General features: G+C 45.6%; 1 protein-coding gene across 11 annotated transcripts in view; it reads left to right on the forward strand.

Moving 5' to 3' along the window:
• UBR4 (ubiquitin protein ligase E3 component n-recognin 4) overlaps window positions 1-17875 on the forward strand; it is a 2329353-nt gene that overhangs the window by 76937 nt on the left and 2234541 nt on the right. For all 11 annotated transcript variants that reach the window (XM_078642504.1, XM_078642505.1, XM_078642507.1 and 8 more), the window contains exons 5-6: window positions 7846-7985; window positions 9052-9154. In XM_078642504.1, the coding sequence (XP_078498630.1) occupies window positions 7846-7985; window positions 9052-9154 (243 nt within the window). The remainder of the gene's footprint in view (window positions 1-7845; window positions 7986-9051; window positions 9155-17875) is intronic.

Below are 17875 nucleotides of genomic sequence, written 5' to 3' on the forward strand. Positions count from 1 at the left end.
TGAATGCATGCATATCCAATCCTTGGGCTCTATCCAGAGCGCACAGAGCAGTGGTTAATGTATTCCAGTTGCAATTATGGTTCTGCAGGGTTTGGTGTGTCAAGGAGGTACATTATTCTCAAAATACAATCCACAAATGCGAGACCCATTGCATTACAAATGCTTGTTTCCATACAGGGACCATTGTCTTCCAATATAGCACAACACAAATCTAATTAAGGTCCGTCCAGTCCTCCTTTCGATCTCGATCTGGCGTAATGTGGAGGCCACCTAGACCAGAGAGATTATACTGGGTTGCCTCTCTTTGGATAGAGGGTCACTAATTCCATGGATTGCCTATGTAAAGACTGTGTACCTTAATATTGAGATGCAATCTATTTTTTATAAATCCAACTTCCTGCATTAATGCAAATAAAAAGATAATGTCTCTTTCCTTCTGCTTATTTTCGGAATATGAGAGGCTTCGGGTTCTAGAGGGGATGCCAAATGGGACCAGTTACTATAGTTAGAATGATTTTGAACATCCTACTAATTCCGTTTTCTGATGGATACATCTGCCAGTGGATTCCTCACCTTGTGAATATCCCCCTGCATCAGCAACATTCAGAAATTCTTTTTGTAGCTTCATGCCCACGTGGACGACGTCACAGAAGCACGGCATCGCGCGCGGCTCCGCTGACGTCACCGACTCCATAATAGGCCCACGTCGACGTGATGAAATCGGTTCCCTTTTTTCCACGTCGTAGCCGCTAACGGTTTTCGAGGGATCCTCTGTAGCTTTTATAGTAACTTTGTTACTGTTTGTTGGTTTCAGTGTCTTCTTCTTTCGTTGTCTCCTGTCGATGTCCTCGAAGAAGACCGGATTCAAGCCGTACGGTGAATGCGGGAAAATGATGTCAATCACGGACCCGCATGAAGATTGTGTATGGTGCCTGAGCTCGGACCTTGATGTCAAAGGATGTCCGTCCTGTAAAAAGATCAATCCCAAAGCCATTCGTGAAAGAAAGGCGAAGCTCCTTGTTGCTAAAATGAAAGGTAAAAAGGACAGGAAGAGATCGAGGTCGCGATCGAGGCGGTAGAGGTCTCGTTCTAGGTCGTCTTCGAAGTCATCATCGGGGCATGCTTCCAAATCAGCAAAAAAGAAGCACAAGAAGAGGAAGCATGGATCTCAACATCATTCTGGGAAAGATTCGGATTCGAAACCGAAGTCACCGAGTAGAAGGCATCGTAAAGATGATATATCTCCTTCACCAGAGGCTCTGGATTCGGAAGGTGAGGCTTTGCCAGTGGAGTTGCCGGAGCATTCACCGGCTCCGTTGTCGAATCTCTCTCCGGCGCCGTCTCGAACACTAATTCGAGAGGAGGAAGAGAGGCTCCCTTGCCTTAGGGTTCGACGACTCCGGCACACCAACCCGAGGAAGAGGTCGACAAGATTCCGGTTTCTCCTCGAGAGCAGTCTGTGGGTCTATACCCTCCCTTTCCAGGCCCAGGACAAGACCCTACACAGTATTTAAATGCCATGTATGGTGTCTTTACGAGAGCCATGTATGGCAGGGTATGCTCAGACGTGAGTCCCTTGCTCACTTTGCCACTGGATTCAAGCAAGCCGAGCTGAAGAAGGCTGCAATGCCAGAAACCGGTCCCCGGAAGCTTGTTTCCGGTCCAGGGAAGGCATGGTTTGGCAGTTCGGGCTGGACTGTTCCCATAAGGCACAGGGTCAGACTAATTTGCATATAGCCATGTCTGAACTGGGGTGGCAGAGTGGGCTAAAGAACGTTGATAGATTAAACCCAGATCTTTTGACTGGGTGTGAGTGTTTGATTGGTTCAGATGCTCCGTCCATCACCACCCCCTTTTGTACTGCTTTTGGCCGCCATAAGTGTGGCAGGGTATGCTCAGACGTGAGCCCCTTGCTCACTTTGCCACTGGATTCAAGCAAGCCGGGCTGAAGAAGGCTGCAATGCCAGAAATCGATCCCTGGAAGCTTGTTTCCGGTCCAGGGAAGGCATGGTTTGGCAGTTCGGGCTGGACTGTTCCCATAAAGCACAGGGTCAGACTGATTTGCTTATAGCCATGCCTGAACTGGGGTGGCAGAGTGGGCTAAAGAACGGTGATGGATTAAACCCAGATCTTTTGATTGGGTGTGAGTGTTTGATTGGTTCAGATGCTCCGTCCATCACCACCCCCTTTTGTACCTCTGGAGCACCGGTTTGTCCCATGGGTCCGATGGCCTTTAATCTGGAGTCCCCCTGACTTATGCTCTGGCGCCGTTCATGCCATTTATGCCGGCTCCGACACCGCCTTGGCATTTCTCGGCGCCGCCGAGGTCTTCGACGCTGATTCCTTCGTCACCTGTTCGACCTCGAGAACAGCGGCCAGGTCCTCCGGCTCAGACTTTGACGCCGGCTCCGGCTCCATCGGAGTCGATTGCGGATCTGCCGACGCCTTTTCCGAAGGAGAGGTCGAGACGTGAGGCTCAGCGACTTCTAGAGGAACAGAGGTACAGAGAAGAGGAGATAGAAGAAGGTGAGCTGCAGGTATCGGAAGATTTCTTTGATGACCTAAGGGAGGCTAGTGTATTGGAGCCGTCTCCGGATTGGGAGTTATCCTCTGTCCCAGATGCCCCTTCGAAGGATGTGGCACCATATCATGTGGTCTTCAAGAAGGCAGCAGAACTGTTGAATTTGAATCTGCTTACTGCGGAGTACAAGTCTAATATATTGACAGAAGTCCTCCACTCTCCGTCTTCAGTGGTAGAGCCTGTGCTTCCTTTCAATGAAGCTTTGACGGAGCCAATTTTGGAGGTGTGGAGTAGACCTCTACGGCTAAAGCTGTCGCAAGAAGATATAGGGTGGCTCCTGGAGACCCAACCTTTTTATCTTCACATCCTTTGCCAAAGAGCTTGGTGGTGAAGGCAGCCTGCTCCAAGAAATCTGCAGGTGCTTTCCCTGGAGACAAAGATAAAAAAAAGCAGGACCAATCCGCGAATAATTTTTTTTTCGTCAGCGAGTATGGCTCTCAAGTCAACGAATGCCACATGCCTCTTGGGGCGTTACATCCATGCTTTGATGGATTATGTGAAGCTGTTGGCCCCTAAAATTCCAGAGGAGGACAGAATTTTTTTTAATGAGGTGCTTGTTAACACTCAAGCTGCTGCTCGGCAAGTCATCCAAAGTGGGTTGGATACAGCTGACTCTGTGGCTAGAGTCATGGGATTTTTAATTGCGACCTGGAGAGCGGCCTGGTTGAAGACTTCTGAATTCTCTGCGGATGTCCAGGCTGCCATAATGGATCTACCTTTTGATGGCTAGGGCCTTTTCGGAAAGAAGGCTGATGGTGCGTTGGAGAGATTCAAAGACAGCAGAGCCACAGCCTGGTCTTTGGGTTTACAATCCTGAGGAACTGTGGGGGTTTGGAAGTCCTCCTTTCGTCCCTTCAAGCAGTCGCAACAGCAAAATCCGCTGTATAAGTCATACAGAGGCAAGCAAAGGGCTTGTCCTCTAGGACGTCAAGCATCCTCCTCCTCCTCCTCTTCTTCTCCCCACCCCCCTCCAACATCGGCAAAGCAGCCCCAGATCCGCCATTCCGAATCATGCGGGTCCTGTGGGGGGTCTGCTTATCTATTTTCTACGAGATTGGGGAATCGGTCACATCGGACCTTTGGGTTCTCAATCTCGTGGAGAATGGGTATGCTCTTCCCTTTCGGGAGTTCGCTCCGAATTACCCTCCTTGCCAAGGGTTTTGCTCAGAGGACTACCTGCTACTCCTGCAGGAAGAAGTCCTGGCGGTGCTGAGAAAAGTTGCGATAGAGGTGGTTCCGGAGCAGGAAAGGGGTCAGGGATGCTTCTCCCGGTATTTTCTGATCCCCAAGAAGGATGGCAGACTTCGTCCAATCCTGGATCTCAGTGTTTTGAACCTCTTTCTGAAGCAGGAGAAGTTCAAGATGCTCCCCCTTGCGCAGGTTCTTCAAGCACTGCTGGAAGAAGACTGAATGGTGTCGATCGACTTGCAGGATGCATTTTTCCACATCGCCATCCTGAAGTCGCACAGGAAGTATCTCCGTTTTACGGTGGGTACGCAGCATTACCAGTTTGCGGTCCTTCCGTTTGGTCTTACTACTGCGCCTCGAGTCTTCACAAAGGGATGGCTGTGGTGGCGGCACATCTCAGAAGATCAGGGATACCAGTTTTCCCTTATCTGGACGATTGGCTAATCAAGGCAGAATCCCCAGAGAAGGTGCTCCATCATCTGCAAGTCACAACTCAGTTGTTCAGATTGGGTTTTTCTATAAATGTACCCAAATCTCACTTGGTGCCCTCCCAGCGCAACCTGTTCATAGGTGCTTTACTGGATACAAAGGTGTGCCGGGCATTCCCTCCTCCTCAAAGGATTCGCGACATACAGGAAATGATTCCTTTATTTTACAATGGAGCGGTCGTTCCAGCCCTTGAAGGTCCTCCGTCTGCTCAGTCTGATGGCTTCTTGCATTCTGTTGGTCAACCATGCATGCTGGCACATGAGGGCACTCCAGTGGTGCCTCTGCAGGCAGTGGTATCAGCACAACGGAGATCTCAGGGAGTCAGTGAGGATCTCCAGAGAAGCTGCAGCGGATCTGTCTAGGTGGAGCGTGGAGGGCAATCTGTCAAGGAAAGCCCTTCCATCTTCCTCCGTCTGTTGCCACAGTAATAACGGATGCATCCACTCTAGGGTGGGATGCTCATCTGGGGGATCTGAAGATCAAGTGTCTTTGGTCTCCAGAGGAAAGGTTGCTTCACATCAACCTTTTAGAGTTGTGGGCGGTACGTCTGGCGCTCAAGGCCTTCCCCCCTTCCCTTCGCGGTCAGTGGGTTCAAGTCCTGACGGACAACACTACTGCGATGTGGTAGGTCAACAAGCAGGGAGGAGTGGGGTCGCAATATCTCTGCAGAGAGGCTCTGCGTCTCTGGTCCTGGGTTCAGGACCATCAGATTTGTCTGATGGCAAATCATCTGGCCGGAGTTCTGAACGCATGTGCAGACAGTCTCAGTCGGCAGTTTTCGGCCGACCACGAGTGGAGGCTTCATCCGGAGGTAGTTCGTCATGTCTTTCAGACGTGGGGAGCTCCTTGGGTGGACCGGTTTGCCACTCACGGGAAATTCTCACTGCCAGTTATTCTGCAGTCTCCAGTATCCGATGCAGGGAGCTTTAGGGGACGCGTTTCAGTTGAGTTGGGACTCAAGGCTCCTTTTCCCTATTCCTTCCATACCCTTGATTCCTCGGGTTCTGCGGAAGATTCGCCAAGACCGGGCCCAAGTCATATTGATCGCCCCGGATTGGCCAAGAAGGGTGTGGTACACAGATCTTCTCCACCTCTCCTCGTGCTCTTCGCTCCGTCTCCCTCTCAGGGCAGATCTCCTCTCTCAGATGGAGGGGCAGGTTCTACACCCCCATCTCCAGACCTTACACCTTCATGCCTGGAGATTGAACGGGGCAACCTGAATTCTTTTTCTCTCCCACATGATGTGGTGGATGTCATTTTATCGGCCAGGCGTGAGTCCACCAAGTCTATCTACTCTTATAGATGGTCAAAATGTGTCTCTTGGTGTGCGGAGAAGTCCATTGACCCTTTGAAGGCTCGATTGTCTGACATACTTCAGTTTGCTCTTTCTTTGGCTAAGCAAGGGTTTGCTGTGGCTACGGTCAAAGGTTACCTTTCAGCCTTGTCGGCATTTCTCTGTCTGCCAGATCAGCCGTCCTTATTTAAATCTCCTATTGTTTTAAGGTTTCTAAAGGGCCTTTCAAATACATTTCCTCCTACTCCTCTTATTGCGCCTCAATGGGACTTGAATCTTGTGCTCACTTTCTTGATGGGTTCACCCTTTGAACCTTTGCACAAGTGTCCCTTGAGACTGTTATCTTTTAAGACGGTCTTCCTGATTGCAATTACCTCTGCAAGGTGGGTAAGTGAGCTTCAAGCTCTTAGTTCAAAGCCCCCTTACTTGACCATTCATGCTGAACGAATGGTACTCAGGACCAGGGCTGCTTTTCTGCCTAAGGTGGTAACTCCCTTCCATCTAGGGCAGTCCATTACCCTTCCTACCTTTTATCCTCCCCCTCACCCTTCCAAGGAGGAGGAGAGACTTCACCGGTTGGACGCGAAGAGGGCGGTGAGCTTCTACCTGGACAGAACCAGAGAGTTTAGAGTGGATGACCAGCTCTTTGTGGGTTTTGTTGGAGCCAGAAGAGGCAAGTCGGTGCACAAGCGCACGCTGTCGAGATGGATTGTCTTTTGTATCAAGATATGCTACTCTCTGGCGGGACAGGAACCTCCTGTAGGTTTAAGAGCTCATTCCACTAGAGCAAGGTCTGCTACATCTGCTTTGTTTTGCTTTGTCTAGGGGTGTACCTGTAGAGGACGTTTGTAGAGCAGCGACTTGGGCTTTCCTCCACACTTTCGCGAAGCATTACTGCTTGGATTCCGAAGTGAGGAGGGACTGCCAATTTGCACGTTCTGTACTTCAGGATTTTCTGGTTTAGGAGAGTGGACACCCTCCTCCGGGAGTGGGGACTGCTGTGGGACTCTATTCACAAGGTGAGGAATCCACTGGCAGATGTATCCAGCAGAAGAACAAGTTACTTACCTTAGGTAACGCTTTTTCTGGTGGATACAGTATCTGCCTGTGGATTCCTCACTGGCCCACCCGCCTCCCTGTTGTCCACTCTTCTATACCTGATTTAGTGTAATGTAAATATTTTATTGTCAAAGGAAATGTGTTATTATAGTTGCTTTCCTGCATTGACTACACACCGTGTGTGTTATTTTGATTATTTGGTACTGTGTACATTGTGTGTATATCTACTGTTGTTGATCCGTCCGTGTGCCTCGAAGGCACGGAAAAAAGGGCGGAACTGATGTCATCACGCCGACGTGGGCCTATTATGGAGTCGGTGACGTCAGCGGAGCCGCGCACGATGCCGTGCTTCTGTGACGTCGTCCACATCGGCGCGAATCTACAAAAAGAATTTCCGAATGTTGCTGACGCAGGGGGATATTCACAAGGTGAGGAATCCACAGGCAGATACTGTATCCATCAGAAAAAGCGTTACCGAAGGTAAGTAACTTGTTCTTCTGGACTCACAGCCAGTCGGAGCGATCTCTGCTATTTCGTTTTAGGTCAGACACCATGAGCTATCTCCTCTGCTTTCCTATGGGTTTTAGGCACAGTCTTGAAATAAAACCATGTCCTTGCGATGATGTCTCTGTTCAATACATGCTTCACGTTTTTTTAATTTTTTATATAAGATACACCATATTCTTTTTTTATCTCCCTTTAAAAAAAGTTTTGTTATGATCTTGATCAGTGCAGACCTTCCTTTTTGTTGCTTCTTGATAATGAAGAAGCTGTTGCTTTTGTTGGGTCGTTTTTTAAAGTCTGCTGATCAAGCTTGTTGATCCAAGTTGAATTAAGTTTTTACGTTGACTCACTGCTATAACAATATGTTTTATTGCATTTTACAGATAACTAATTGAGCACAGCATGATTTGTATTTTGAGTTTTTCACAATGTGATGCCTAACTGGATATTATCAGCTGTTACTTGCGCTTTATATTACTCTATTTATCGAATATACTGTATATTTTATGCTGATTGTTTTATATGATGCTTTTATGGTTGCTGTAATGCTGAAGAATAAAGCTCACTGAATCTGATTGTTACTCTTCCCCTTCAGCTTCCATGTAATGTCAAGGGTATTTACCTTTGTTCAGACCGTTAGCTAACTCACTCTCCATACACCACTATTACTTTATGGGTTGGTATACTTTGTATGAAATTTCTCGTTTTCTATCCCTGTGTCCATCTCTAGTGGAGGATCAAAAGGAGCTGACTTCTCCTGTGAGCTCTGAGCTTAGACAGAAAGAAGTGCAACTGAACTTCCTAAATCAGTTGACCTCCGTCTTTAATCCCAGAATGGCCGCAACACCTCCTTCTGGCCCTCACACACAGGTAAGAATACCCTTTTTTCGACATTTTCTGTTATTCATGAGTTAGTGTAGCTGTAGTAGATTTAATGTTGATGACCGCTGCAATGCATTTCCTTTAGGTGTGGTCAAATGGATTGCCTGTTTGAATTGATTGTTCCATATGCATTACTGTGTTTGTGACTTAACCTGCTAGTGTGACACCACAGAGGTCTTCTTGTTCTTTAGACAAGAAGGCACATAAGTGCTGGAGATGGCATGATAAGCCAAGACCTGAAACTAAAATACCTAATAGCAGTGCAAGAAGAACGCATGTGTCTCCATTCTAAAAACTCATATAATGAGCAGCCCAGACTGGTGAGCTCTGTGGGATAGGGCGCAGTAAGTTGATGTGTTGTGACATCAAATGGAAATCCAGAAAGCACCCTGGAAGGGAGGGGGTAGATTAGTTGCTTGAAAGCAAAGGGGAGATTTAGTGAGGTGCGATATAACAAGTAAAAAAAAAGTTTTTATGGGAGATCTAATGTAGGGAAGTAATTTACAAAGATATTAATTAGTGAACGCCTGTACTAAGACATCCTGAAACCCCGACGAACTGTGCTTTTTTATAGATCAATTTGCGATAATCACATTGAGTACTGGGGTGCAACACGTGCCTTTTCATGGTGTGGGTATTAGCATTGTGATGAAGGGGACACACAAAAAAACTGATGCCCATAACCTAGTATCTTAGTTGGATCTGATACATAACAATGTAATGCCAGTGAGACCTGTGGTTGTGTATTTATTTATATTGTTTACTGTAATGGTGCTGAATCAATGGTCTGCTGAGAAATCAGTTTTGAAACATTGCAGCAATAACCTGTAAAGTGATCTGTGCTTGCCTGACTGCCATTCTGGGCTATATTGGTTTGTGGCCGCATTCTTCTAGAGAGGCCATCATCTTTGTTATAGCATGACAGTTTTGTTCTTCATGCTAGGTTATTTATTTTGTTTTGTGAATCTCTGGGTAGCTTTTTATGCTGTGTTTGGTTCCTGAGAGGAATGTGCAGGTGAAGATATGTTCTAAGTATTTGACATCTCTTCCTTAGGTGGACGTTGACAGTGATGATCAGGGATCGGTGGATCAAGCGTCAGCTGTAAAGACGAAGAACATCTTTGTCGCTCAGAATGTGGCCAGCCTTCAGGAACTTGGTAAGAGTGTTGAATATAAATAGCTTATTTATACCCCATACAGGGTCCTGGCTTTTAGTGCAACAGGTGCATTGGCGCTAGGCAAAGGGTGAGTGGCCCACTGCACACAAATGGTGGTGTCTTCTCCTTTCTACCAGAGGTACAGGGAAGAAGGGGATTTTTGCCTCGTTAGCATTAGGGTCCTTGAGACCCTCACTCTTCTACTTCCCTTTGGAGATGTAGTGAAATCTGTATTGAAGTAGTTTCACAGTCTGCTTGAACCCCCTGCCTGCTTCACTGTTAAGAAATAAGTCACCCTTTTTGCTATCTGTAACTCATTGGACTTTATTGCAGATTATATAAATCACAAGGGTATGTAAACCACCCTAACGCTCTGCTTTGAAGAGCCAATCTGAAGTCTCCATATTTCGGAGTTTTCCCAAAAATGTATTTAGTGGCCGATTTACATCATATAGAGTTCAATGGACAATTCAATGGAACCAGATAACTTACCCTACAACTTGCTTTTGACTGCCACTCGCACCGCTTGCTCAGTAATGTCAGCCTCCAGTATCTCAGCCTCATCTGCTGAAATTGAACTTTGTCTCGCAGCTCGAATAAACTCCTGTATTGGGTGCATTGAGCATTCTTTCAATAAGGCATTTAATGATTCCTAATACCCAGCAAACACACTGTTAATATCTTCCTGAGACTGTACTAGCCTATCTGTGGTATCTTTGGTTCTTGAATAGGGGCCCTTATTCTTACAGAGTTCGCTAGTAGACTACCTCTGTCCCTAGCATCATGTGCTCTGGCTTGGTTTGCCCTGTAATCAAAGCCGTTCAGCCTTTCCACAAAAGTAAGCAGCTTCTCCCTTTATGTCAGTATTGCTCGTTGAAGTTCAGGGCTATTAGTCCCTATGCCTTCAATCTATTTAAGCTCTGTCTTCTGCTTGTTTGTATTTCAGTGGCTGTGGGAATTACGCCAACTTATATTTTTGACAATTTACATTCACCTCCACTTTTAAAATTGTCACATTCGAATCATATTGATGTTGCTGGGCCCTAATTCTCAGCTTTGGCTGTACAGTGTAGCCCGATAAAGGCAAGGGTGGGGGTCTATCTAAATTTACATTGGTGACACAATTAAAATCTCCCTGACAGTCAACTGGTATGGTCTAACATTGGTAATCTAGAGATACAGTGCCTAGAAATGTGTTGATTTGTGTTTGAAACATATATGTTGATAGGGGAAATATTCCTCCCACCCATCCAGTCTTCCTCACACAATTATATACCTCCCATTTGTGTCCTTAACTTTCACTGTTGATTGAAAAGAGACTCCTGATAGAACCCAAATCAACGCACCCCTGGCCTATGTGAAATAGTGAATATAGTATTTGTGACTTCGCCAATGCCATCCCTCTCTAATTTTCTCAGGTGAGTTTCTTGTAGAAATGGTATCTGTGCACCCCGACTTTTGATATAGGTCTGCTCATTATGTTTTTTGCCATCGAATTTAGGCTCTTTACATTCTAGGCAAGTATTTTCAATTTCATATGGTCATGTGCGAGCTGACCATATACGTTTTTGAAGAGCGACTTCAGCCCCCAACCCTGTGCCGCAAGGCAAGCATCCAGACTCATAATTTAGTGGTTCAGGACTCACTTTGTAACCTCTGTGCTTAACATAATGCTTGGTCCCCTTCTTTGTGTTTTGATCCATCCTTTGATATATGGGTTTCCTTAGCTTGTTATGCTGTTTGCTTATGGATCTCTGAAACAATTTAATGACTGAGAAGGAATAGTTGCTTTCCTATAATCAGTGTTGAGTCTTGTATATTTTCGCTGAGTCAATAAACATCCCAGCCCCCTACCACTGTTCTAAAGGCATTGTTGAAGATCTTATTGGTGCAAGATCCTTTCACTGTATTACCTTCAAAAGTGCCTGAACTTGCATTGCACAAGGGGATTTCTGTCGACGTTTGGAACTTGTAAAAGTGTGTTGTCAGTTTGGCATTCTAGGAGTATGTTTATGTATAAAAGCTGCTGCACTTTTCTTGTAGATTCCATTTAAAAACTTGTAAAAATAGTAATGTTTTTAAAGTTAAATGTTCTGACCAAGTTGAGAAATTGCTTTAAAAAAATACACAGTAAAGATTGTACTGGTACAAGTTCTGACATGAGGCTAGTACTAGAAGAATTGGCGAGTTCTGGAGAGAGAAAATTGGTTACCAATGGGGCTGCCAGGGAGGACAAAATATTATTGGATAATAAGAGTCCGCCTATTTCCAGAGTTCATTCATGTCACATTGAGATGTAGACAGACCTGCAAATAGTAAAAAAAGGAATTATTTGCCTTTGGTGTGGAAGCATACCTATAGTTTCCAACTAGACTCAGAGTAAATAAGGAAAAGACCTATGTTTTCTAATCCCAAAACTCTTGAGGACTTTTTGCCTTGTGGAAGGTGAGTGCTGATACACTGCAGTGTGGCTGAGATGCTCTTTCTAACAACTTTGAATGTGCTTCATATGTGGAACGGTGTTGGGCCTGGTCTGAAAATTTCTTTATATGCTGGATGCGATTGTGCTGGCACTTGGGATTCTGGAACTAGCATTGGTAATGTTGGCTTGTGTATGAGCATCGTTTTACCTGCATGTAAGGATGAGCCATCCATGCCCCCTCTTAAGAATCTCCCTGACCCCAACCCAGCACCCGTAACCCATTCAGATTCACCTTTCCATCTCAAGACCGACGACCTGTCCCGTGGAACCGGTGTCTATGAAGAAAAGAAAAAAAGGTGGTCAAGGCATACAACGGAGAGGCGTGTACAAAGAAGGAAGGCGGAGCCAGGAAGATAGACCAATCCGCAACGAGCAATGACCTGGAGGGACAGAAGCTCGGACCTGGGGCAGAAGGCAGAGAAAGGCAGAATCTGGAAGACTCCAGAAAGGAAGGAGGAGTCTGGACTCACTGGTTTAAAGGGGAGGAGGACGTTGAGGGATGTCCAGGTTCAGCAATCGAAAACTGGAGAACAGCGCAAGAGGATGACAAGGCTCCAGAAGGGTGGAGCAAAGAGTGGTGGTCGCCCTCGGAAATCTGAGGTTCCTGCCGCAATTTAGGAGGCTTTACCCGTTATGTTAAAAGGGGGGCGGGAGGTGACAGCTGCCTTGGGGTTGTACGGGGTGGAGAAGGGAAACAAATGGAAAGAAGCTTGGAGAGACTCCTGACGAGTGGTGTGTAGGGATCAAAAAGAGTCCCTGATTCAATACCAATGTTAATGATTGAACTCAAAAGAAACAGGCAGACTTAAAGGAATAAAAGCAAAAGACAAACATGTATATATACAAAGAGTATAGGAAGAAAAGGATTAAGGCAGTAGCTTAGGGGAAGTCCTAGAAAGGATTCAAGAAGACTGAAAGAAAAGCCTGTAGGAAAGTGGCTCGATATATACTGGACCAAAGTAAGGTACAGTGTGTATAGAGTCCCCAGAGGTTTGGCAGAGGCTAAAGTTAGATATAACCTTACTCTCTAAAGTGGTAGCTTGGTCGAGCAGTAAGGCAGTATCAGAGGACAGTGTAAAGCATTTGTTGTACACACTCAGTCAGCAAATGGTCTCACACAGTCAAGAACTGAACTCTAGGCCAATTGTTTTGTATCAAAAGATATAGTTGTTTTATTTTAGAACCAACAAGGTATCAACATATACTTTCTCAGAATGAGTTACTTTAGTTAAATACTTTTCAAATAGGCAATAGACGTTTTGAATGCAATACTTAGTTTGTTGCCATAAGCAACACAATTTCAAACCCAATGCAACATTGAGCTCAATGGGAATTTTCAGTTAAATGCAATTAATTACTTTGTAGATTTACTTTTCTATTCACAAGACTGGATCCTAGATTCGGCCCTGGGACATGTCCTGTAAACAGTTAAGTAAAAGCGTTTTGGTTACAGTAGTGATTTTTAAGGAATATTATTGTATTTTAAAAGTTGACAAACTTTTTCAGTTTAAATTACCAATGTTATCCTATGGAAGGAAATTCAATTTGCCGGTAAAGTATGTTCACGTTACTTTTGTAATCCTGCACTGGACTCCTAGGTTCAGCACTGGGACATCTATCTAAGTCAGGTAAGTAATTACGTTTTAGTAGTTGGTACGATTTTTAAAGAATATTTGTAGTTTGCAAAAATTGACAGAAGAAATTTCACAGAAAAACAGTCAATGGTTTCCTATGGAAGAAAATTCAGGTTACTGGTAAGTACAGTAAAAATAAATTTTAAGGGTTTGTGCTGGGCTAAAAGATGCAGCACTGAGATCTCTCCTGATAACAGGTGAGTAAATCGGAATTCGTTGTTCGACTTAAAAGAATTTCCAAGTGAAACTAGTCAATGTTAGCCTATGGGAAAAAAGTGAGCTATCGGCTATTAGGTAAGTACTCGACTGGCAGAGTTAAGGTTCTGGGCATAGGCTCAGGGGTCTCCCAGGGTCAGGTAGGTGCAGTTGGTACACCCTCAGCGGCAAAGGAGCAGCCGCGTGCTGAGTTAGTTAGGCCCAGTGTTATCCAATGAGGGGGCCTTCGGTTTGTGGCTGCTGGCTAGCATTCCACATGGCTGTGGGAGCTGGGCTCCTGGTCACTTGCTCACGGCAAATGGGGAAGTAGGATAGGACAAAGGTTGCACTGCCAGGGGCACTCGGGCGGCTGGGTGCAGGGTGCTTTTGAGCCTTCTGCGCTCAATGTTCAATGGAGATCTTGAAAAGGGAACAAAGGCTGCAGGCTCGGGGTTGTAGGAACTTCTGGAGTGACCAACACTTTGAGGGGTAAGTTGGGATCTTGGAGGGTAGGTAGGCACCCCGGAGTTGGGCACCCGGGGCGCCGGGTGCAGGGGTGTCTTTTGGTGTTGGGAAATCTTACCCTCTGATGGTCGCAGTTTTGGGGGTCCCTGGTTCTGAGGCTGCAGTCGTCGTCTGGGTCGTCGAGGAGGGTCCTTGGGCACTGGATTCCAGGTCAGAATCGCTGTAGGGATGTCCTCAGGGTCTTTGTCCACTTGGGCACAGGCCGGTCTCGGTGGGTGCGGAGTGGGCTGGATTTGCGGTTCCTGGCTGGCACCAGGCAGTGCTTAATTTGTAAAAGAAAAGGTTCCAGTGCTCAAAACTCAGCTCAGATGCCCGAGGCTAGTGCAGTTAAATGTTGGCGCGCCGCATTCCCCATATTGGAAAGTTGCTGATACCTAATATGAAATTACTGTTTGAAGCGATCCAGACACAGAATAAGTGACTAAGCTCTATGTATGCCCAAAGGTGCCTACTTCTTAAAAAAGATGTTGAGTGCATGTGCAATATACAATGTGCAATCCCAGCTTCTGTGCTGCCTGCCCCTATGTAAAATGTTTACGGCCGCCACTGTGGTGTCACATAAACAAAGCTCATGTTTACTCTGACCGCTTATCTGTGAGAGGAGTCTAGGAGAACCTCTTTCTGGCCCTACACACTGACTCTACAGTACTGTGAGGTAGTAGGAGCCTCTTCTCATCTGGACCAAAAGTCCCCTTCCTTGCTGCACAGAACTTCAGATATCCAATTAATGAGACTGGCTTTCATTCAGTGTTGCTTTTCCAGCCTACTATACTGAGCATGCAGAGGTTTGCAGGCATATGTCAATTAAAGGAATATAAGAATTACAACTCAATGCGTGCTGTTTGCTGACAAATAAGGAATGACTAGCTGGCACCCTCACAACAAGCAGCTATGCGTCAGTGAGGAATGAACACTTTTACAGCCCTCTGGTCTATTTAATTGAAAAATGTGTCTTAATTTCATGTGATCACTCCACTTCATTACCTGCCCGCCTTTTGAAATGAGGACTGGGTAAAAAACATAAACGCACAGACACGCAACTTTTGTCTCTAGGTTTATAAATGTACACTGTGACTGAAGTTGCTAGTCAAACATGGATCTGGGAAATTTAACAGAACGGCTCAGAACCCATACACCTTACTTTCTCGTTAGCCCCCAAAACAGGACTCAATGTACATTATCAGTTCTGTATATGGTTACGATATACCTCTAGGTTGCTGGATTGTAACTCACCAGTCTTGGGCCTTATGAAAAACTGCTCGTTTTAGGGTGTCAGCCCAGTTGATTTAATCCATCTGAACCAGAAGTACAACATATCTAATCCTGGTTCAGTAGCCCTGTTGGTGCTATTATAAAATCATGACTACAAGTTCCAGAATGCAGTGGGAAAATATATAGCATTGACTGGATGAGTTACCCACATCTGGGCTTGTGACACGTGCGAGCTCTGCATCTGTCAGATGGGAAACACACTCATATCCCTTGAGGTTGATACCCTGGGCTATCGAAAACCCACAAGCTGGTTCAGGTTGTATGTAACCTAAAACTCGTGTTTTTTAAGCACTGTGAAAGCAAGTGTACAATGCAGCTGCTCTTGTGTTGGACCATTTTCGGGTGGCATCTCCTTACTAAACTTAAAAACTGCAACACGCTATCTACACTTTACAGATTTAATAATGTAATGTATTAGCTGCTATTTTCACATACCTAATAATGCAGATGTCCCGCTCTCCCATTAGACAGTCAATCCATTCTTTGTAAGTCATAAACTTTATTCGACAATTAAGTCATAAAAGCAATACATAAAATACACATTTCCCAATAAAAAACATCATTAAAATTTATACAATAAATATTTAAAAAAGGATTAAACTACAAGGAGCTATTGTCGAATGTCAAATATCGTGCAATATATAAAATCCATAAAACTCATCAAATATACAGTCCAGGGTGAAATTTACACAAAGCTCAAATAGCTAATATGTCCCCTATATTTACAACTACCGTACGCTAAACAAATGGAGTAAAGTTCATATTGCTTTGCCGTAATTCTTTTGCCCGAATTACCCATGCCCATTTTAAAAACTTGGCCACAGCTATAGCAATTGGGGGGCTAGGGTCTGTGCATAAAATTCTTAGTGCTTCTTCATGTCTGCGGGTACCAATTAGTTTACATATCGGTTCAACCCACATCAGTCTAGGAGCAACATAGAGGGGACAAAAAAAGAGAAGATGACTTATAGACTCTTGTTCGTCGTGGCACCTAGAGCATTTATCATTGTCATTTTCACCTGCCCATTTAGCTGTAAATGACCTTATTGGAAGGGAGCCTACTCTAAGTTGAAAATAGAGTTTTCGGTCATGCTGCTTTTCTATGGCATCCCAATATCGTTCCAGCTTAGAATGGGACTTAAATTCCAGAAAGCGACCTGTAAGATGTGAAGAAAGACCCTTTGTAGATACTTTAAGATTAACCATCTCCCAATATTTTGCCTTCATAATTGGATTTTTTTCCAAGATCCAACATTAATGGTATCAACGGAGTGCTTGACGGAACGCTAGTGGCTTTTCTCAAGAATTCATTTTCTGCAGCATCAAATTTCTTAGATTTTCAAACCCCCAGAGTTCAGCTCCATAGAGAGCCGAACTTAGGACCTTCATTCCATATATTTCTAATAAAGGGCTAATGGGTTTTGATACAGAGGAATTAAACCTTTTGAGAAGGATACCTGCCTGCTGGTGATGTTTAACCACTGCTAAATCTATTTGGCTATTCTATCCCAGATCTCTCTGGAGGGTAACCCCCAGATAAGTAAAGGCGTCAACCTGCTCTAGCGGGGATTCATTCATGTATATCCTCCTTCTAAAAGGTTTAACAGACCCAGGGGGCTTACGGTCAGTAAGGACCATAAATTTTGTTTTTGCTATATTTATTTCCAATCCCGATCCGAACAAAAATCTTCAAAGCGCTTTAAGGCACCCTGAAGCCCACTTGGCGGTTTTGAAATTATCAGGGTGTCGTCCGCGAACATGAGGATCGGAACTCGCTCACCAGACATCGCAGGGGCGTGGGGCGGGACCAAGGAGAGGAAACTCGCCACCCGTTCACGAAGAGCGAGAACAAGGTAGGCACCATAATGCAACCTTGCCTCACTCCCCGCTCAACAGGGAAGGGTTCCCTAACCTCTCCCTGGCGACCCCACCGGACCCCAGCGAACATATCCTCATGTAAGCGAACGATCAGACTCAACAGTTCAGGGGCCATCCCAAGCTCCTCCAGCACTCGCCACAGTTTGTTCCGGGGAACTAGGTCAAAAGCCGCCCTTAGATCTACGAAAACGGCATATAAGGTACCCTTCTCCAAAACCACAGTCAATCCATTCAATCACGACGTGCAGGCTGGGGCTGTAGCCTGGCTCCAATCCACAAAGACACACTGTCTGCAGCTCCAAAGTAGTGGGCATTTGGCTGCACATATAGGAGTGCAATCCTGCTGCTTGAAGCAACAGTGTTGACCGAGCAATGCAGACCATGCCGAGTTGCAAACAAAACGATATGCACCCGTTACTTCTCCCACGTGCGCTAACTGCCAAATACGCTGTGGGCCCCTCCTCCAGCCCCTGCTCTTTGAAGCAAAAGCATTTCAGGCCAGCATGGGGTGGGGGAGGAATTCACATGTTTACTCCAAATCCCGATTCAGAAAAGGGGGTGGTGATGGACAGAGCATCTGAGTTAAACAGAACACTCATACCCAGTCAAAAGATCAGGGCTTGATCCATCACCGTTTTTTAGCTCACTGCACCATCCCAGCTCAGAACCTGGCTATATGCAAATTAGTCTGACCCTGGCCCAGTGCATCATGGGAACAGGGCAGACCAAACTACC

Source organism: Lissotriton helveticus, chromosome 5_1 (assembly GCF_964261635.1).
Source record: "Lissotriton helveticus chromosome 5_1, aLisHel1.1, whole genome shotgun sequence".
Lineage (NCBI taxonomy): Eukaryota > Metazoa > Chordata > Amphibia > Caudata > Salamandridae > Lissotriton > Lissotriton helveticus.